A 21,142-nucleotide genomic window follows, 5' to 3' on the forward strand; every position below is an offset into this window, starting at 1 on the left:
ATCTTTGACAGGAAACCAAGACTCAAAGTTTGAAGTTAGAGGGCCTCTCTATTACCTGTTTTACAGAAGTCCAGCTTCAAAAATTATCTAAACACTTCCGCCGTTTTATATAAATGTTCTGAACTTAAACACCCATTCTAAATTTGCTAGAAATTCGATTTTCTTAGGAATGGTTCCCCAACAAATTTGAAATTGAAATTTCCGAAAATCTCAAACCGGTTCTACAGAAAACACAGCATCAAACATTCAATGGGTTCTCCCGTTTTCGCCGAAGGCTAATATTTCTTTTTCTTTTCAATGAATTGACCGCAGGGCATTTTTCATTGAACCTTCTTTACACTTTCCTGCAGACGACGCTTAACAACACAACAGACAACAGAAACTTAACAGTGAAGAGAAAAGAACCGTCGTCCAAAAGCAGTTAGCCAATTTCCCTTTCGTCTTTTCTTGACAATAACTGTTTGGGTGTTGAAGCAATACAAGACAAATAAGAAGAAGAAGAAGAAGCAGTAAACCTTGACCAGTTTCCGTCATATAGGTCAAACGAACAACTTCCCCCAGTTCGAAAGAAAGAAATTATCATTCTATTCATCCTGAACATTATGAATTTTTCTATAAGGAACGGACAGCTTCTATTCTTTGCCTGTTTCATATCATCACTTTTTGGTAAGTTTCTATTCACACGTTTTCTCTCTAACACTTCTATTTTCTTCTAGATGTTTTGCACGGAATCGAGTACTTTGGAGTTTCCGTCGGAGAATTTAGTGGAACCGATGTTGAAGGGGAAGTGTTCTTGGTGAACTCTACACATTTACAAATACTAGATTTCAAGACTAACAATCCAAGTAAGATTATACATATTTAACTAAAGCAAAGAGAAAAAAAAAGGAATTTCAGATTCACCTCCTTCCCCATTTGTGTTCATATCTGCAAGTGGTGAAAAAAGCAAACCGCAGATCTACAAATATCACACTTCTCGGAACACTGAATGGATTGAAAAGTTGTAAGTTTGTATTGAAGAAGGGAATACCATAACACCTGTAATAGAAGAGCCCCCCATCTTTTCAATTTGAGGAACCTTTTTTCCGTTTATGTCGAAAATATGAAAAAGTTGTCAATTAATAAAATCAGTTGACACAGTTTCGATATCTTGCATAGGAGCCAAGAAAATTTAGCTTAAATCTGACAGTACGGGGGCCCTTTTATTAAAAATTTCAAGGTGGAGTTTGTGATGCTAATACTATTTCAAGAAATCTGAGGATTTTTGAACTGTATGACATGAATAAATAAAAATCTCGGCATTTTATAACCACAATTTTGAACACCATAGCGTTTTATAACTGCGACAGTTTAAAATCACGAAGTTTCAGAACTACAAAATTGTAAAACGGAACAATTAAGAACGTTACAAAACTGTCGAAAAAAAATAAAAGAGATAAAAACAAGATACCGACATTTTTACCGGTAAATTTACCATCAAATGTGCCGGTACTGCTCCAGTAGTTTCAAAATTTCCGGTGAACTTTGCTTAATTTTCACTTAGGAATTATTAGTAAAAATCGATAATAATCTATTAAGTAAAAAAAAGAATGATGACTCAAAAAAACCATGAACACATATTTAATTCAGGGTTTCATTGGGGAAAGAGCAACACAAAACACACACGAGGCTAATTGTCAAAATGACTGGCTCAGCTGCCCAGTGGAAGAAATTTGCGGTGGTGGATTTGAATGGGGTGAGTCACTTGAGACATTCTCAAAAAAGGGACCAAAACAATGAGGAAAAAAGATTACATTCAATTTTTAATTAGCTTATAATCTATTCAAGATATATTGTAATGAATTTCATCTGAATTACAGAAAGTCATAGGCTCGGTCGACCTGAATCAAAAACCACCACAACCATTTTGCTGTTTTGAGAGCGAGCCAGATATGGGACTTTTTGGAGAGTACGGTATCATTTCTGACCCAATTGAAGTGATTGATTCCCGCACATTAAGAATCCCCAGATTCTCATATAAAGCATCACAAACTCCAGGTAATCCTCATAACTGTAGGAAAGTGATAGTTTTTCAATAAGTTCAGATGGATATTTCTTCGCTGGTGCTGGAAAAGATATCGACACAAAAACAGGAGAAAAAGCAGTTATTGTTGGGAAGGATTTGAGTGTCAAGTGAGTGAAAAACTATTTTTGACCTACAGTACATCAAAACTCATTTTAGTACGTGCCCAATGTTGAAAGACATCACCGATGAGACAATGATTGTTCGATTGGATCCAAGTCAAACAATTTATGACATTGAATGGATCAGTGTGTTCTGCTACAAGTACTCACATGACTTTGGACACTTGGACATTGGATTAGTAGAAAATGAAGAACAAGTTCCTCCCTATATTCCGGATCTTAGAAGTTCTGAGCCTTCTGCTATTCAGAAATGTTAAATAAATGTTGTTTTTTGAAATGCTCGATATTTATTGGCAAGACACAAATCAAATAGGTCAATCGCCATGAAATAAAAAAGTAAATTAGCGCCGAGTTCCGTCCTCGAAGAAGATTCCTCCGTCGATGGCGCAGTACTTGGGGCAGATTCCCTTCTCTCCTTCGCTTCCGGCCTTTCCAGGTGGTCTGGTGGTCATGGGTTCCATCGGGCTCCGGAGCTCCGATGGGTCCTGGTGGTCCCTTGGTCCGGCCTCTCCTGGTGCGGCAGTTGGGCTTGCTCCGTCTGGTCCTGGTGGTCCTGGTGGTCCTGGTGGTCCGGCTGGTCCTGGTCCAGCTGGCTCTGGATAGGTGCTCTCTCCAGCTGCTCCGTCTGGTCCTGGTGTTCCGGCTCCTCCATCGACTCCTGGGTTTCCTGGTGGTCCTGGTGGTCCTGGAGGTCCTGGTGGTGATGGGACTGCTGGTGCTCCGGCCTCTCCTGCTGGTCCGGCTTCTCCGGCTGGTCCGTCTGGTCCTGGTGGTCCAGGTGGTCCGGCTGGGCATGGTTGGCATGGTGGTGGTGTCTTGGCTTCGCATGGTGCGGAGGCTCCCTTTCCTGGTGCTCCTGGAGCTCCTGGTGCTCCTGGTTTTCCTGGTTTACCAGGCTTTCCTGGGGCTCCTCCAACTCCTGGTGGTCCAGGGTTGCAGCATCCGGAGCATCCGCCACCTCCTCCAGCAGCTGCTCCAGCGTCAGCTCCACCTCCAGATGAATATCCAGCCTGTCTCACTGTTCTGTTCACAGCAACATCGTTGTTCATCTGCGACCACATGTCTTGCACCGAGTTCTGAAAATAAATGGTCGATTTTCGTAGAAATTCTAAATATACCTTGCAATACAAAGACTCGCGATGTAAAAGAGTCTTTGTGTTCTCAACATAGGTGAAGATCAGTGGAAGAGTCAAGCACAAGCCAACTGCAGCAGTCACTGAGAACCCGACTGCCGAATAGGCAATAAGACGATAAGCTTTGAGGCGAAGATCAGTTGGAGAATCCATGGTGGTTCTAGAATGCCAATGCACGCTAGTTGAATGGTTTGCTTGGAAATGGTTGTGTCTTTTATACCATTTTGCTATTTAGGGAAAACTGGTACACGCATCAAGATAGTAAAAGATTCGGGTAGCGATATCGTCGTTTCGTTCAGTGGAAACAAAACAAACAACAAATTTTATGCCTTTATTAGGTGTTTTATACAATGAGAATACTTCTGGAACTGCTTCTTGTTATACTCATGAATGGTTGGAAATGAGAAAGTTGTTTCTGATTTTTATCAGTGTATTAGTAATAAGTGTTTTTGATACAAGTTTCCAACCAAAAAATGGGCTATATATGCTTATAGCGCTCACCGGAGATTTCAGCGATCGGATGTGAGAACAACGGTTCAAAATAAAATTTTCGGTCCGATGAGAAAATTTATCAGAAATATAGTTTTTGACCACTTTTTGATTAGTAATGCGATATCTTTAATTTAGAAATTTAAGAAAAAAGTTTTTAAAATTTTATTTTATAGCGTTTTCTCTAGTTCCAAAACATTTAGGTACTCGAATTTTCTGAAAGATTCTGAAAATGCTTACGAAGTTTTAGAATCTGTTTTTTAGGATTTCTTTTTCCTGGCCTAGGATCAAAAAGCAACGTCGCTATGGACGCTTGGCTGCCACAAGCCAGTTATCCCTGTGGTAACTTTTCTGACACCTCTTACCTGAAACAATCAGGATTAAAAGGATCGATAGGCCACGCTTTCGCGGTCTGTACTCGTACTGAAAGTCAAGATCAAGCAAGCTTTTGCCCTTTTGCTCTACGAGAGGTTTCCGTCCTCTCTGAGCTCGCCTTAGGACACCTACGTTACGATTTGATAGATGTACCGCCCCAGTCAAACTCCCCGCTTGACACTGTCTTCGAGGAGAGTCACGGTGCCATAAAATGGCTCCGCTTAATGCTTCGAAAAAAGGCCGTGAAGCCAGGAACCAGCTACTAGATGGTTCGATTAGTCTTTCGCCCCTATACCCAAGTCTATCGATCGATTTGCACGTCAGAACCGATACGGACTTCCACCAGAGTTTCCTCTGGCTTCATCCTGCTCAGGCATAGTTCACCATCTTTCGGGTCGTTTGCCAACTGCTCAACCTCTGCACAGTCACAAGTGACACGCACAGGGCCGTGGTGCGCAGCACTCCGAGGAGCACCGATCCCACGTCGGCCAATTCAAGACTGACCTTCACTTTCATTTCGCCGCAAGGTTTTAACACCCTTTGACTCGCAGTAGACAAGCACTCCGCAATCCGTGTTTCAAGACGGGTCGGAAACGTCGTCGACTTTCACACCGACGTCACACACACTAGCGTAACTAAACGCTAGCCACCACGAACCAACGACCGATAACAAGACACCGACTCTTGCGAGCTGGGCAACACTATCGGGCCAGAACGAGCGACCAACGCCGTCGGCGTAGCATAGGAAACGACATCCGGCGACGATCACAACTAAGCGACCAGCCACCAAACTTGTCTCCAAGCAACATCAACTGTCTCCGGTTCCACTCCAGCGATTTCACGTTCTCTTGAACTCTCTCTTCAAAGTCCTTTGCAACTTTCCCTTTTCCAAAAAAAAATTACAAAACATTTCATAATTTTTAATAATTGAGTTAACTGAGAAAAAGAGCATATTTGTTGAAACATTTCTGATAAGCACATGTTATGATTACTGTTCTCCTAGGAATCTTCAGAACATTAATCTGAAAAAAGAGAAAAATGTTCATGAGAAAAAGTGCTAAAAAAAGTGTTAAGCCCGTTGGAGCTGGTGAATGGGGAAAAAGTAGTAAGATTCAAATAAGAGGTTTATGCGGGTACTGGCTACACAGGAACACTACGAATAGGTAAAGACAGAGTGAGAATCTAGACGAGAAGAATTACACATGTTTTGTCAGTCCTGAAATGTGGTAGTGACCAATAAAAAGACAATTAAACGATTCCAAGAGACACACGCTCTCCTAAGAAATGAGATCACAACTACATAAAGGTAGATCAAACATGAAGCATAACAAGATAGGCATAGAAGGTTACAAAAATGATTATCCGAATGTTTACATGAAAGGGAAAAAAGGTTTTTTTACCAGAGAAACATTCCAAAACTCAAAGGAATGAAACTACAAATGCGCCAACCCCGAAAGGTCGACATCGAGCATTTCTTGTAGTTTCAGGAAGAAAATGAGAAAGGAAAATGAAAAATTTCTATTATTACTCTTGTACGAAATCAATGCACGTTGCGGCCAAAAAAACAACAAGTAGGCGGAACTTCGCTCCCGCAGAGATAACACAACGGTATTTTTAAATAAATGCATGGGCCTTCAAACAGTACCTCAGAATGTATTTAATTTTTGCCTTTTTCTCTAACTTTTTGTTGCTTGTTTCTGTCTAATTTTGTCTAATTCTTATAAATCTTCAATTTCTTTCCCTTATAAAATAGAAAAGCAGCCAAATAGGGCCCAAAATTAAAAAAAAACGTCCGAGGTACGGTTTTAAAAGCGCATGCATCAATTTGTTGTTTTCGCTGTTCGCCCGACGATGCGATTCGGTCGCAACGAGCATTGACAATAGACAACAATCTTCCTTATATAAAACGCTAGACGCGTCTGTTGGTCCCGGTGTCAGTCTGTCCGGTTTTGTAGTTTTAAATGAGAGTTTGGCCGCAGCCAAAACTGAACCTAGGACCTTTCGGACAACAACCGCGCATGCACACAGTTGCACCATGACGGCCACACAGAAAGAGGGGAGAGAGGGCGTAGAGGTTTTACAGTGTGAGAAAGAGAAATCGAAAAGAGGGGTGGAGTGACGAACCAGTAAAAAATATTGAATCGCGCCGAAGGCGTAGCAGCCAGAAGGCTGGTAATATATAAGAGAGAATGGCGGCGGGACTTGCGACACCTGGTCCTGGCTAACCGTTTCCTGTGGGAAACTCCGCCCGTTTTTCATGCTAGTGGTTATTTTTTACGTCATAAGAAAAATACCATAAGGAAGAAATGTGACAAGGTGAAGACGAGAATACAATGATTACTTTTTCAAAAAAGAACATTTTGCATTTTCCTAGAAGAACAACACCAGAGTGTAAGTGGTGTGTAATGAAAAAAATGCTGAAACTTCAGAAAATCCCCAAATCCAAGAAATACAGAAATTTTAAAAAAAACCTCTTGAATTGGAAAAAGTTGAGATTTAGAAATCTCATAACACACAATGAATGCAATGACTTTGAGTTTGCGGCTCGACGTTTGGAATTTCATTTTATCCATTTTTCGCATTCACTCTTTCAAATTTTGGGATTCTTCACCGTCTTATCAAACTTTGAAGAGGATTGTTGCTTCAGCTTTCCTGGAAACCCCCATATTTTTCAATTGCTATTTTCTCATCGGAACGTTGATATTCACTATACGGTACCTGAATGAAATCTAATCTTTTTTCTCTTCACATGACTTTTGTTTCTTCCTTTTATGCCCTCATGTTCTTCATTGAGTTGTTGCGCTGGTATGCTAGTGCGCTCTATCGGCCCGCCGCAAGACGGCTATTGCGCACTCCTCGAATTGCTTCGTCGTTTTCTCTGCCCCTCTTTGTTGTCTACACTATTTTTGTCCGTCTTCCTTCTCCGAGTGCCTCTAAGCCATTTTCTGATACGCGTCAGATGGATTGTTCTACCTTTTTATACCTTTCCTGGTCTCTTCTCGGCCCTATCATCCGCGTTCTACTGTTTTTCCCAATTCTGCTAAATTTTTCTTGCTCCTACTCATGATTTTTGATTTTACAGATGTCCAAAATCATTCCATGTGATCGCCCCCCAGCCGCTTGTGACAAGGAAACTTGGAAATGGGACAGATATTTCCACAAAGTGGAAAAAGGCAAAGCCAAATTTGTGTCACCTCTTGCACTTGTCAACAGTCTTGTAATGGATTATAGCGTGTGCGCTCAGAAAGGAGTAGTTGTGAGTTTTGTGAACCTTTAAAAATTATCTGATTGTTCCGTTTGCAGTTTGAGACACGCAATCATGACTTCGACGAACTGAAGCAGGAACAAGAACCCAGATGGTTTGCGATTGTCGAAAACACGTGCGGATACTACATTCTTTCAAGATTCGTCAACTCCACGGACTATTTTTGGACACACGTGTTGTCAAGAAAGGTTCACACAATGCTATAGTGAGTTTTTTCTATGTTTGAGAAATATGAGAATCGTTGTTTGCGTTTCAGTGCTAAAACCCGTGATCCAAAGCTGGAAAAAGTTTTCTACTGCCCACCGTATTCGCTGAAAAATGAATTCGAAGCAGATTTGGATAGTTTTGTCCAAGTGAGACTTTTATTTTTTTTTTTCAAAGTAAAACAAAACGTTTGGAGTGACGGCGTGAGCCCCGTATGGTACAGTACTGGTCAATCATAAACTTAAAAACAAAACCTGTTTATCAGTTGTTTTGACCATTTTCAGGAGTTTGGGTTTTGGCTGTCAAGTTTCCGATTGAAAAGATTGAAGGGTGTAAACCAGAACTAGATTGAAAAATTTTGCCGTCACAGAATTTTTTGAAAGTTTCTAGCTTTTCAGATGTTGGCCGGTTTCTGAAAGACACCCAGTTTCGGCCGATTCTCGTACCCAAAAAGTGAAGAAAAGGTTCATTTCAGAAATCGGCCAATGAATACAAAGCTTTCAATCTGGGTCTGTTTTGAACCCTTCTAAAATTTCGATGTGATCGAAAACTTGACAGCCAAGTTCCATAGTCCTGAAAATGGTCAAAATAATCGAAAATCGAATGAAAAATGTGTTTTTGTATATCTTATTGACCCGGTACTGTACATCGAGCGAGGTACATCTCGTTTTTATAGTACACTGATTACACAACAACTTGTGATTTTGTGGGACATGTGGAAGGAAAAAAATTAGGCAAAATAGTTTTTACAGACTGTTTTTTTATGCATACATGCCTAGGCTGAAAGTCCAAGACCCCAAGGACCCATGAACTATTTAAGCCAAGATTTATTCCAGAAAACTCAAGATGAAGTGATTGGAAAAATGGCAATCAAAGAGGAATTCGAAATGGATCGACATAAACTTCATCGTCCTGATTTCCGTGCGGGACAGCGTGTCGAGTTGCTCAGCTACGCAAACTCGTTGGAAATCCGTGTCGCTCACATTCAAGAAGTTTGCGGCCGACGACTGAATGTGACAGTTCGCAAACGAGATTATCCACGAGACTTCAATGAGCTGGAGGATGACCGTCAAGCTGGGCACGATGGTGCACAGTATTGGATTGATCAAGACAGTTTCATGATGTTCCCAGTTGGATGGGCAGCTATCAACAATTATCAGTTGATCGCCAATGAGGAATACATTGAGGTATGATCAGAAAGTTTTGGCGTTCATCCGACCAGTTTTATAATAAGATGTGAGAAAGTATAGACAGACAGACTGCAAACTGATTCGTTAAGGTGTGAATAAAATCTGGAACTTGCGGACCAGGGATGTTCGGAAAACAATTCGAAATTTCGGGACATTCCGATTTTCAACCCACCGGGCGGGGCCTTGACAAGTTCTTGCCCGTGATTTCTCAAAAATAAATTCCCTGTGGGAGAAATTGCTCGAAAGTTTTTCGGTCCCATTGTTCCGATAACGGTCCCAACGTTCCGACAACAGTCCAAAGGGTACGACAACGGTCCCAACCAGGCTTAACCTGGAAACCCTATTTCGAAATACTGAGAAACGGAATGGTCTTTTGAAAATCCATTGGAAAGTTTAACATTTTACTTATACTTGGGAATTTCAATACTTCTTGACAGGAATTTTTCGCAAAGTATTACGTTTTTTGTACTGTAGGCTTAGGCCAAAACGTCTTTTTCCGGCACTGATGTGAACAAGGCGTTTCAGTCTAAGCATATAATTACAAACCCAACACACTCTGAAAAAATTCAAGTAAAAAAGTGCTGGAATTCTCAATTATCAGCAAAATGTTCGTTTTTGTTGCTAAAGTACGTTTCTTAGTTGAAACAAAATTTATAACTTCCGAAGATTCCAATAGGGTTTCCAGGTTAAGCCTGGTTGGGACCGTTGTCGTACCCTTGGGACCGTTCTCAGAACATTGGGACCGTTGTCGGAACAATGGGACCGTTGTCGAAACATTGGGACCGTTGTCGCTTTTCGTTGGTACCGTTGGTCCTATGATCGGACCGACGGTCCCGCTTTGGGACCGTTTTTCCCGGAAAGCCAGTTTTTCAAAGAGACAGAATTTCATAAAAATAAGTTTATAACTCTGAATCATGTCGCTTTTTTCAGCACACTAAAAAGATTGCCGAAGCCTTCGACGACGGAACTACTCCCAGATATGACATAAACGACGCGACGCCAGATCAGTTTGAAAAGCCACCAGTGGATCCTGAGAAATGGGACAAACTGAATATCGGACAAAAATTCGAGCTACTCGATCCACTGTCCCAACAATTCAAATGTCTACATGTTGCGTCTGTTATGTCGTTCTGCAAGTCCGACGGATACATGATCATTTCAATGGATGGACCTCAAGCTGCCGAGGAGAGTTTCCCGATCCACTTTCATAATCTGTGCATGTACCCTATGAATTACGCCAAGAAACACGGTATCAAGTTGGCGCCGCCGGATGAGTTTGTTGGGAAATTCAAATGGGATGAGTATTTGAAGAAGCAGAAAGCGGTACCAGTTCCCGAAGATGTGTTCAAACCAATGCCATCGAAAGAGAGAATGGACATGATAGAAGTGAGTTGTAACTGAATATGAAAACAGTCAACATTCGAAGCTAAAATCAGCCTAGTTTGCCGTCGCGTAGCCCAGCCAGCAGCGGCAACTCCGAAAGGGGCTTTGTCATATAATCATTTTTTTTTGAAAAATGTCCGATGACCTTGAATCCTCTCGGCTTCTAACTTCTGGTCACAAGTTGATAGAGTTTGTCTTTTAGACAAATATTGGGCAGGTTCTGGTCAAAATTTGCTTAAAAACGNCCGTGTAGGGGTTCTGGTCAGATTTTGGTGAGAAATAATAAGTTGAAATACTGCTAGTTCGGAACCTTATCAAGAATTTGCCAAGTTCATTCAACTTTAGTAATGGTTTAATCCAGACTCTGATCAGCCTCGTACCATAACTTGATGGTGTCGCTCTAGCTGATTCGAAAGTTTGTTTGTAACTCAAACTGCAGTAAATCAACACTCAAATTATACAATATCCAATTGTGCAGGTCGGAATGCATCTGGAAGCGGCTGATATGTGTGAAAATCAGCTCATCTGTCCGGCAACCATTAAATCCATTCACGGGCGGCTCATCAATGTTAACTTTGATGGATGGGATTCGGAGTTTGATCAGCTTTACGATATCGAGTGAGTATTCCAATTAACTACCGACGGCAGAACTGTGACAAGCTGCGATATGCAGAACATTTCACTCTTTGTCACGCTATATTTCTTATATTCCAGCTCCCACGACATCTTTCCCGCTGGATGGTGCGATTTTCAAGCATACATGCTCCAACATCCAAAAACGGACTAGCTCTTCATTTAGATGATAAGTAAATAATCTAACTTTCCAACTCTCTTTTTTATGTCTTTGACTTCCTGCCTAATAATTTTTGCGTTAATTATGCCCACTCTTCTAATGCTCTAAACTTTTGATTTCACACTCTGTTGTATTCATTTTCTGTCCCTTCCTATCATTTTCTTCTTTTTCCCCATGATTTGATTCAAAACCCGGATCTTTCTTGTTTCTTTTACATTCTTTGAACTGTTACTTCAAGTATCACTCCTGTTTGAATCTCTGAAATTTGACATATTGGCATGACAAGTTGTGTTAAATTTATTTGGTCTCATAAATTGTCTCTGTAAATCTATTATTTGTAAAAAAGTTACCAAATCTGAAAAATAGAAATTTCGTTCTTATCAGCGGAAGCAGTGGGTAAAACAAAACAGTTGTTCCATAATTTGAAATTAAATTATTATTTTCTAATTGTTTCAAAACCCACCTTTTTTTGTGATAAAACTTCAATAGAACTTCAATAAGAAAATTCTGTCACTTTGAAAAACAAAAACCAAAATTGCGATCTCTGATTACGTGTCAATTTCCAAGTTGCGTTTCCACCAGATCTTTGAAAGTGCATTTTAGGAGAAGTGTAAAGTGAGTTGGTAGAAAACGAAATTCGGCGGCGAGTTGTTGGTTCCTCACGTTAGCCATTTAATGCGGGTCCAGTTTTTCTCGGTTTTTTTCTTTAATCGGTCTTATGGTACCATCGGTTTTCCCATTTCAATCAATTTTAAGTTCTCATCAATTTGCGTCGCCGTAGCTTATCTGGTAGTAGCGGGGCACATTCGACGTTGTACCCACAAGTTTCACTCCTCCAGGAAACAAAACTATAAACAAAATTTTGTGAAAATAATTTTTTCTTGTACCGATTTTTTGAAAATCTAGAGATTTTTCTCTCTAAACGGTTTCTTTAAGTATCGTCGTATAATCTAAAATTTAGGCCTTTTTCGAGTACAAGTGACTCATTGGCATAATTAAAGATAGCTTGACTTGAAAAAACAATTTTTTCGTAATTTCGGTCATATGAGCATCTTGGGAAGCTGAACTTGTGGGCCCGTTGGAGCTTCCATGTCGCTACCGTCTGAGCTACGGTGGCATAATTTTCACTGCCGTAACTCTCGAAAATGCATACCGTAACTCCAAAAAATCTCCTGCTCTCCCTTTGAATTCTGCACAATCAAAAGAGTTGCGAGGAAACAAAATGAATGTTTGATGGATCGATTCTTCAAAAGTACAGGTCGACTCGGTCATCGTTGAAAGCTGAGTTCATACCATGTATCAGTCAGTGTCTTCTCGTTCCACCCAAATTCTTAAAGTGCGTCAAAAACTCGATACACTCAATCATTCTCTGAGTTTCAAATCGTTTGACTCCTCCGTCGTTTAGAGTGGTCAAAGAAGAAAAAACGTAACAAATCATTGGCTATCGTCCGAAACTTTTTTTTTCTCTCTGCTGACACGGCGATATCTTCTTTTTTTTCTGCTTCTCGAGATTAGTAGGGAAAAAATTTGTAGTGTGCGCCAATTGTCGCTTTTTCGTATCACACTCTTGGCCCGGAGCCCACGCCAACCTCACTCGTAGACATAGGGCAAGTGTAATGCGACTTGTGAGTGAGATGTCAGTGAAATCTACTAGGCGTAAAACGATACGGGAAGCCGGCAGGAACTCGGGTGATATGAAGTAAACAAGATTTTCGAAATTGTTGTAAAGTGAAAATTGTTGCGAAGAAGAAAAAGAGAAGACTAGTAGGATAACTCTATCCATCATCTTAGAGTGAAACGGAAACTGCTCAGAAGCATTAACGACACTGATAACACACAGAATGGATCTCAATGCGGAGGATGGCTGATTTGTTTTTTGCGGAGCCGGCTATGAGGCAATTCAGAAGCACAAAAAGATTAACTCTGATAAAGGGAAAGGGAGTTCAAACAATGCAAAAAGAAGTTTTACTTGAAAAATATTAGTTTTGATGAGCAAAGCAGAGCCTAGCTTGTCGTATGCATTATGAATTTGGATTATTGATAATTTGTGATAATGAAGTTTCAAAAATTCAAGTTCACAGTTTTCATTATTCGATGAAAAAATGGGACAGTCATCTTCAAGGCATATCTGATAAATTTTTTTTAATATTATGATGAACATTTTGTCAGTACATCACTTTTGAAATCTTTTACAGGAAATAAGATATAATGACAGAAACTAACCAATTTGGGAGCATTATAATTGAGTTCTTACTGTAAATGCCTTCGGATGGTCTTCACATAACAAGACCACGCCTAAAAATCACTGAGATTTGATTCTTAGCTCTTAATTCCAGTTTAGCTTTTAATTCCAAAAAAATATAATTTTTTGAGGCTAGCTATAGAAAAAAACCCGAACCCGATACGATGGGATACCGTACACTGGGCGGATACCGTAAACGCTCTAATAAAATAATATGTTATCTCGGTTCCTGTAAGAGATATCAAAAAGTGGTCAACTAGCAAAATGTTTTTGATATTATAATAAACATGTTATCAGTTCACTACTGTTTGATATCTTTAATAGACAATGAGATATACGGATTTTTAATTAACAGCTTGGCGGAGCATAATATCAGATTTTTTACGGTAAATCCCTTCGGAGGGTCTTCAAATTTCTAAAAAAAAACACTGAAAAGGTGATTTAACTCACATTATCGATCAATAAATCCTTTTTCTCAAAAATCCACAACTTCTAGTGGTCAGCTTTTACACGAAACCGAACCCAAGAGATGTGATCCACGCACAGCCGTTCAACCAGATTAGCTATTTATCTCAGCGCATCCTCCACTAGCAAAGTGCTGTCATACTCTCGTGATTCTTCGCTTCCTTGCACTCCACCCCTCCCGTCAGATGATTTTTTTGCATGCTCTACACCTATCTTCTTCATGATTTTCTCAAAATCGTTTTAGAAAAAAAGATCTGCATATTTTCCACTTATTTTTGTTTTTGATCTCAAAGAACCTTCAATTTTGACGATTCGTGAAAAAAAGTAGGCTGGCCCAGGTCAAAGGTGGGGAGTCTCCCTTGTCTTTTGCAACTCATTCGAAAGCTCCGCCTCTTTTGAAAATCCGCCCAACTTCGCTTTAAATAGCTCAGCTCAGTAAAGGATTTCATATCATTTCTTCCTTTTTAACTCCCATAACTTTTGTCCTCATAACCTTTTCATACTTCTATACAAATTTTAATTTTCAGATGAAGATCAGTATTCTACTCACGGTTTTAGTCCTCATCCTCTTCTTGGGCGCTCAGGCCGGACCTGCAAAATTTATCAGAAAGAGATATTGCGGTGCTAAAATGTTAAACATCTTGGAAAAATACTGTGACCCATCGGAGAAATGCTCGATTCCATCAGGTTGGTTTTTCACAAATTTGTTTTGTACAATTCAATTATTGCTTTTTTTCCAGAAGAGGATTTGCATGACATTTGCGCAAAAGGTGTTACCATGGAGCAGCTCACATCTTACTGCTGTGAGGAGAGCCAATAAAGACTTCAAAACTTCCCCGCCACAACAACTGCCGTACAAAAGCTGTCGTCATACTGAAGATCTAACAACAATGGTTTCCATGGAGTCAATTTTTATGGAAATATTTGAAAAAATTACAATAAAAAGATTTTTGTCACAGTGTTCAGTGTTGGCTTGGTATATATCAACATTTAAGAAAAGATGGAGAGATCACATTACAAAAAAAGATACCAAACGTTGATGGAAAAAAATATATACACGTTTTTATGTGAAATAAAATTAGAAATCCAAAAAAAAAGATTGCTAGATATGAGATGGACTAATTAGGAGCAATGATAGACAAGATAAAGAAATATGAGGAGAGTAGTTTAGAGATTATTGAATCTGAGTTGACGGAGAACTCTTGGCTTCACAGAAACTGGCTTCAACTTCAGAAACTCATGGCCCAATGCCGCGCGAGAACCCATACGTCTAGCTGGATCGTAAATCAGGCAACGTTTGAAGAAGTCGAGAGCGGCTGCACTCATTCCAGTGACATCAGAAGTCATTGAGATACCAGTGTAGTGAGGGAACGTGTCTTTGGTGAGGACAGATTGTTTCGGCCAGTCAGTTCCAATTGGTGTTCCCAGCTTTCTGAAAAAGTGTGAGTTAATTTTTTGGTAAACCGCCAGAACAAATTTCCGTGGAAATTTTAACTCACTTGAAAATCTCATGCAATTGTTGAGCCTCGTCTGGACCGGGGAACAATGGTACACGATTGTAGATTTCGTATATGATGCATCCGATGGACCACATGTCGACGGTACTATTGTAGTAGGATTGAAGAAGCACTTCCGGAGCACGGTACCAAAGTGTCACCACCTGAAATTTGGAAAATGGTAGAAAATATTCAGGAAAATGGTAGAAAATACTCCCTCATTCAATTTTTCGTCCCAGTTTCCTTCTTATAGCCACTTCATCCATGGGAACAAAGAAATTGTATGAAGTAACCACAGAATCAATATTTCTCTCGAAAAATGGCTCTTTCAAAATTTTGGTTCCGCAGACCCGGTCCGGGACGTGTCTGCTTCCAGTCAGACCTTATTTGGTGTTGGCTTGGGAATTTTGCTATAGTTAATTATGAGATATTGAAAAAAACTCACGCAAGTAGTAAAGGCACTGGTGTTAGTGTACTTCTTGGACAGTCCGAAATCGGCAAGCTTCACTGTTTGGTCCCGATTCACCAGAATGTTCTGCGGTTTTAAATCACGATGAATAATTGCATGAGAATGCAAAAAGTCGAGTCCTTTCATCATTTGACCAATAATATGCTTTGCTTGTTTCTCCGGAATCACTTTTGGAACGTTTTGCAGAAATGTGTGCAAATCCCAGTCACAAATTTCCATAATCATGGCAATCTTGATGATATTGCGACTGGTGTCGACAGTATGAAGCACTGTTCGAAGGGATACCACATTTGGATGGGCCTGGCGGGTGAGACGTTTCATAACTGCAATCTCACGAATGACACTTTGAGGGACACCGTCGCGGCTCGCTGACATTACGATTTGCTTGAGGGCGTACTGAAATTGCTCTTAGTTGGGCAAAACACGTTTTTTGCTCTGAAACTCACGTCTTTTCCATCTTGCATGTTCCTCACTCGGTATACATGTCCGTAGGCACCTTTTCCAAGCGCCTGAAATATTAGGAGTTCGTTGGAGTACGGTAGTACAACACAATTCCAAACATTGAACAATTGATCCAATGAAGGAACCGCGAACAATCTAATATTACTCTTGTCCGAAATCAATGCAGCCGAAAATTTACTCAAAATCGCATCGTCGGTCGCACAGCGGAAAAACAAATTGATGCATGCGCCTTCAAATACCGTACCTCGGACGTTTCTTATTTTGGACCCTATTTGGCTGTTTTTTTTTCTAATTAATAAGAAAAATAAATTTAAGATTTATAAGAATTACACAAAATTAGACAGAAACAAGCGAAAAAATAAGAGAAATTTGAGAAAATTCGATAAATGTTGAGGTACTGTATTAAAGGCACGTGCAATAATTTGAAAAATACAGAAAGGTTCTCGATGTGGGAGCTAAACTCCGCCCACCGTTGTTTTCTCGACCGCAACGTGCATTGATTTCGGACAAGAGTAATAGATCTAATAGCATGTCCCTCCTAACTTTCAAAGTTGAGAAAATTTATCTTGAATCCTGTCAAAGATACAAATAATGATTAATTAACAGAATATTAGTGTTGTTATGAATAACATTTTGTCAGTTGACCACTTGTTAAAATCTCTTACAAGAAAAGAGATACATTGACTTGAAGTTGACGATATGGGAGGCATTCTATTAAACTGTTTACAGTATTTTTCTGTTTTCGAAGTAATTGTAATTTGTACATTCCAGTCAATATCTTCAAAACAACCCTCTATTTATTTAGAGTTCGCAGAAATTATAACTTCCTATTCAAAAATTGTTTAATCATTGATTTTTTTGTCAAATGTGTCTGGTGTCCATTCTTAAAATCCTCGGATTAAAAACCCTGTTCAGTAGTCTTTTTACACATCAGGAAAGCTCTTTCTTCCGGTGTTTGAAAATGTTTCTTTGATTCTTTTTCCCCAGATGAGATATTCTGTGAAACTGGAGATTCTAAGATCTCTTACCAGAAATATGAGACCAAAAAAGCAGAGCCTATTCAAATTTCGTTCGCTTCTCATTTAAATCGCAACTCTTTATCTCTTATTTCCAATATTTTTCTTATTGACTCTGACTAACCGCCAAAGGTAGTGCAAACTCAGCAGAACGTCCCACAAAAATGTTGCCATTTGTTTCTCTCATTTGACGACACGCCGACACTGATAAGACAAGTCAATGTTTGTTAAACAATAATTGCTCTTTTCCAAAACTAGTTTGGGAAACTGGAAAATTGAATTTCGAAAAATTTAGATTCAAATTTTTAGAGAGATCTCGGCGGGTGTCAAATTCAAAGAAACACATGGCGACATATGGCAGACGACCTTAGAAAGATTACGATCCTTTTCACACTCCTCGAGGGCTGTTTGTGTATACAGCGTACCTACTTAAAATGGCCATCATGATTATTGACTTAGAGGGGAAAGATCAGACATTACTCTAATTCTGAAAAAAGTACAGTATCCCAAAATTTGAATTCAAGGAAACCTAGTCTTTCGAATTTGGGTAGATTTCAGCTAGTCTAGTTTTGCCTACCGTACCTCTCCAACTTTGAAATCCTTCAAAGTGAGCGCTGCAGGCCGGGGTCCCCCACAATTCATGTTCTTCATCATTTTTTGCAACCGAACCATCTCGCCTCGGTTCTCCTCTCCGTACAAGTTTTCCGACATTCTTTTTTCTTGTGTTCTGGGCCTGAAAGAAAATTTTGAACGAAAAGAAAGAAGAACATATGAGAAAAGAAGCGAAGAAGAACAAAATGATGAATTCAAATTTCGAAAAACCAAATCCCGCGGGCAAAAATGGGAGTGAGGATGAGACATCGAAAAATGCGACAGCCGAAGGAGGGTGCCCTCGGTTGCGTAAAACCGTCGCGGTCAGAACATGAGCGCAATGAGGGTGAGAAGGGAAGACCGAGTGAGGGAAAGGGCAACCTTGGTGGGGTAAGAAAACGGACTATGCGCAACGGCGGTCTGTATTCGAATGAACGAGGAGGCCCCCACACTGTGATGAATGTCCGGGTCTACTGTGTATGCGCATCTTTGTCTCGCGCGCTCTCTCTATTGTCATTGGCCAGCCCGGAGGCCGATACGCAAACGCGCTCTATTGAGAACCTCCATGTGCTCTTGCCATTCTCGTGCTTTTTGCATGTTAATTTTGCAAGTTTTGCTTCTTTTTATCAATTTTTTCAGCAAAAAAGTAAGAAAAGCAAGTGTTGAAATCTAGAATAATCCAAAAGCATACATATTAACAGGATTTGAAACGAAAAACTTTCTGAACACTTTCTGAACCTTTTTCTTACGTTGCTGCCGGGTGTTTCCATTATTCCACGCCAGTTTCAAAATTATTGCAAAAATAAATTTTCAAAACATTTCAGATGGAAAACTTCCGCAGTTTGTTTTCATGCCTTACTCCGTGTTTTGACTGTATGGAGAGCTCAAGCTTCGAGAATGTCCCCTATCCACGTTTCAATGCAAGTTACCAACCAACAGTCCGATTAGATGTTGGTAGAATGGGTAAGTATACATGGGAATAGAAATATTAAAATACAAAATTCTAATTTACAGGAAAGAACGTGGTGATTTTAAAGGAAGGAGAGAGGATTTGTGGAATTGGAGGAGCAATCGCTACGGTGCCAATTGTCCAAAACAAAGCTTATTTTCAAGTTACAGTTCAGCAAACCGGTGAGTATCAAACGAGTATTTAACAAAGTTCTGGGGAAAAAGACAGAAACATAAGACAAGCGAACAGTGTCTGGCGCGGTGGTTCCCGTCACCGCCAGTCAGATAAAGCAATATTCACGACGGGAGGTGCACTCTCCTTCGTTTTTTTTTGTACAGAATTAGCTGATTCATTGTTCAAAGAAATTCCGAAAATTAGAAGAAGAAAATGGATAAATATATTTTAGACTATATATTTTAGACTAGAATTAGAAAGGATCAAAAGAGTGGAAAAGCCAAGTATAAGATTTAGAATACAGTTTACCATGACTCATGGGATACCGTAGAACTTATAATAGAAGGACAGTGTAGGGGATTTTCTTTTACAGATGTACGGTGGATCGTGGCTCTGTGATCACTGTTACTGAAAAATGATATTTAGAAAGAAGTCAGGAAACACTTGCATTTTTATAGATTTGAGAATAATTACAGCTAATTTGAGTTCATTCGGTTGTGTACAGCGTAGAAAACTATTTAGAAAGGAAAACCTGCAATTTCAACATACCGCTGATAATCTGGAAGTAATTTTAACGACCAACAACTGTTTGAAAATCTAAGTCAGCATTAAAAATCAACTCAAGATCAAAAGTTTGCTTACTTTGCAAGATCGAGACATATGTTTGTGCATTGGAGATCAAAGATTTCAAAAGAAATTTGTAAAAAATCACTATAACTCCTATTTTCAGGTATTTGGGGAATTGGACTTGGCCAAAAACAATCACCTTTCGACAAGATTCCTTGCACCGAAAAATTCTGGGGCATTCGAGACAACGGCGATATTGGAAAGAGGACCAAGTGATAGCCAAAATGGCAAAGACAGTAGAAGAGGGTGATGTAGTGGTAAGAAATCCAAAATAATTAGAGTTGCTAATGTGTTGTTTTCAGGGAGTCACTTACGACCACGTGGAGCTCAAATTCTACGTAAATGGCAAGCCGGTGGACGATGTGATCACAGGAGTGAAGGGGCCGGTAAGGATTTGGAGGCTAGGATTAGTGATAAAAGGACTGAATGTCACTAATAATAATAGAACTAGCTCGTGCTAATGTTTCTCAAAAATAGGGAGATTAGTAGAATGATTAGAAAGAAAGGCTTCATATTAGCAATAAGTTCAGAAATGGAGATTTTTGTTTCAATGATATGGAGATCATAACACAAACCGCTGAAGTGTGATAAAAAAACAACATTTTACAGGTCTACCCAATGGTCTACGTTGATGACTCTGCCATTCTCGATCTCAAATTCAAAAACTTCACCGAAGAGCCGCCAGCCGGATTTGGCGAGATTCTCGTCGAACAAACTATCCTATAATTTGGGTGTCATCCATTTTCTTCTTGTCTCGAAAAAAAAAACTTCTTCGTGATTTCAGTTTCCTTCATCTTGTCCATGTCCTCCTAACTTTCAACTTTGAGCTAATTTATCTTTGTCCATGTCAGAGATATAAAAACGTTGCAAACTGATAAATTGTTCACCTTAATATCATAAATCTTTTGTTAAATGAAATGTTTTTGATATCTTGCATAAGACTTGAGATAATTGAGCTGAAAGTTGACAGTGTAGAGACCCTTCTTTTAAAGGTTTAACGATATGCTATCCAACTCACGAAAGACCATTGAAGTGTTATTGAGAGAATCAATAAATATTTTTCAAATTGAACAACTCTTGTGGTGACGAGTAAAGTGTGTGAAAGTTTGTAGAATCAGCGCACGAAACGTGTGAAATCAGTTTGAACCGCTTAACTTTATCAATTGGAGTGTGTTCGAGTGGGAGAATGGTTTGAAGAACAGTTGATAATGAATGCTGAAGAAAGCAATTGGCGTAAGATTGGTTCCAGTGCATTCTGCATTTTTGAGAAACAAAAACTTTTGGTGCTATGATAGTTGAAAGGTGTTACTAAACAATTCATCATTTGTAAAATTTTTGCATTCTCAATTTGTTCAGCTTTGTAAAGTTTTGAAAGTTTATTCGGTTATCTTAAAGCTTTTTTTGTTGGTATCTACTGATTTAAAGCTTCATGTTCACTTTTCAAAGACTGAAAGTGCTATTTGATTCCTGAAAACACTTTTATGGGCTCATTGGACTTTCAAGCGGATTTGTTTTTTTAAAATAATCTTACTTTTCAAGCGCTAAGCTGATTTCTTTTGTCTTCGAACAGCGTAAATCAGCCATTTGAAAGGTTTTCAGAATTTGAAAACACTTTCAGGCATTGAAAAGTGATTT

General features: G+C 39.5%; 6 protein-coding genes across 6 annotated transcripts; 4 read left to right on the plus strand and 2 right to left on the minus strand.

Moving 5' to 3' along the window:
* Positions 1-602: 602 nt before the first annotated feature.
* On the plus strand, positions 603-2,441 carry CBG07437 (the record flags this gene model as incomplete). The annotated part of the gene is made up of 7 exons (XM_045240581.1): positions 603-666; positions 717-845; positions 898-1,003; positions 1,630-1,735; positions 1,860-2,037; positions 2,085-2,172; positions 2,222-2,441. The coding sequence occupies 7 exons, from the start codon at positions 603-605 to the stop codon at positions 2,439-2,441; spliced, it is 891 nt and encodes a 296-aa protein (XP_045093528.1).
* An 84-nt stretch (positions 2,442-2,525) lies between these two features.
* On the minus strand, positions 2,526-3,470 carry CBG07436 (the record flags this gene model as incomplete). The annotated part of the gene is made up of 2 exons (XM_002645714.1): positions 2,526-3,260; positions 3,303-3,470. The coding sequence occupies 2 exons, from the start codon at positions 3,468-3,470 to the stop codon at positions 2,526-2,528; spliced, it is 903 nt and encodes a 300-aa protein (XP_002645760.1).
* Positions 3,471-7,263: 3,793 nt separating this feature from the next.
* Positions 7,264-11,010, plus strand: CBG07435 (the record flags this gene model as incomplete). Its single annotated transcript, XM_002645713.1, has 7 exons — positions 7,264-7,437; positions 7,485-7,651; positions 7,703-7,799; positions 8,487-8,837; positions 9,771-10,226; positions 10,702-10,841; positions 10,938-11,010. 7 exons carry the CDS (start codon positions 7,264-7,266, stop codon positions 11,008-11,010), a joined length of 1,458 nt encoding a protein of 485 aa, XP_002645759.1.
* A 3,240-nt stretch (positions 11,011-14,250) lies between these two features.
* On the plus strand, positions 14,251-14,543 carry CBG28079 (the record flags this gene model as incomplete). Its single annotated transcript, XM_045240582.1, has 2 exons — positions 14,251-14,410; positions 14,464-14,543. 2 exons carry the CDS (start codon positions 14,251-14,253, stop codon positions 14,541-14,543), a joined length of 240 nt encoding a protein of 79 aa, XP_045098666.1.
* A 347-nt stretch (positions 14,544-14,890) lies between these two features.
* Positions 14,891-17,877, minus strand: Cbr-cdk-4 (the record flags this gene model as incomplete). The annotated part of the gene is made up of 5 exons (XM_002645712.1): positions 14,891-15,155; positions 15,223-15,383; positions 15,665-16,084; positions 16,135-16,197; positions 17,749-17,877. The coding sequence occupies 5 exons, from the start codon at positions 17,875-17,877 to the stop codon at positions 14,891-14,893; spliced, it is 1,038 nt and encodes a 345-aa protein (XP_002645758.1).
* Positions 17,878-18,581: 704 nt separating this feature from the next.
* On the plus strand, positions 18,582-20,233 carry CBG07432 (the record flags this gene model as incomplete). The annotated part of the gene is made up of 5 exons (XM_045240583.1): positions 18,582-18,720; positions 18,772-18,892; positions 19,611-19,764; positions 19,810-19,893; positions 20,117-20,233. 5 exons carry the CDS (start codon positions 18,582-18,584, stop codon positions 20,231-20,233), a joined length of 615 nt encoding a protein of 204 aa, XP_045093529.1.
* Positions 20,234-21,142: the final 909 nt, after the last annotated feature.

This window comes from Caenorhabditis briggsae, assembly GCF_000004555.2.
Source record: "Caenorhabditis briggsae complete genome, chrX, whole genome shotgun sequence".
Classification (NCBI taxonomy): domain Eukaryota; kingdom Metazoa; phylum Nematoda; class Chromadorea; order Rhabditida; family Rhabditidae; genus Caenorhabditis; species Caenorhabditis briggsae.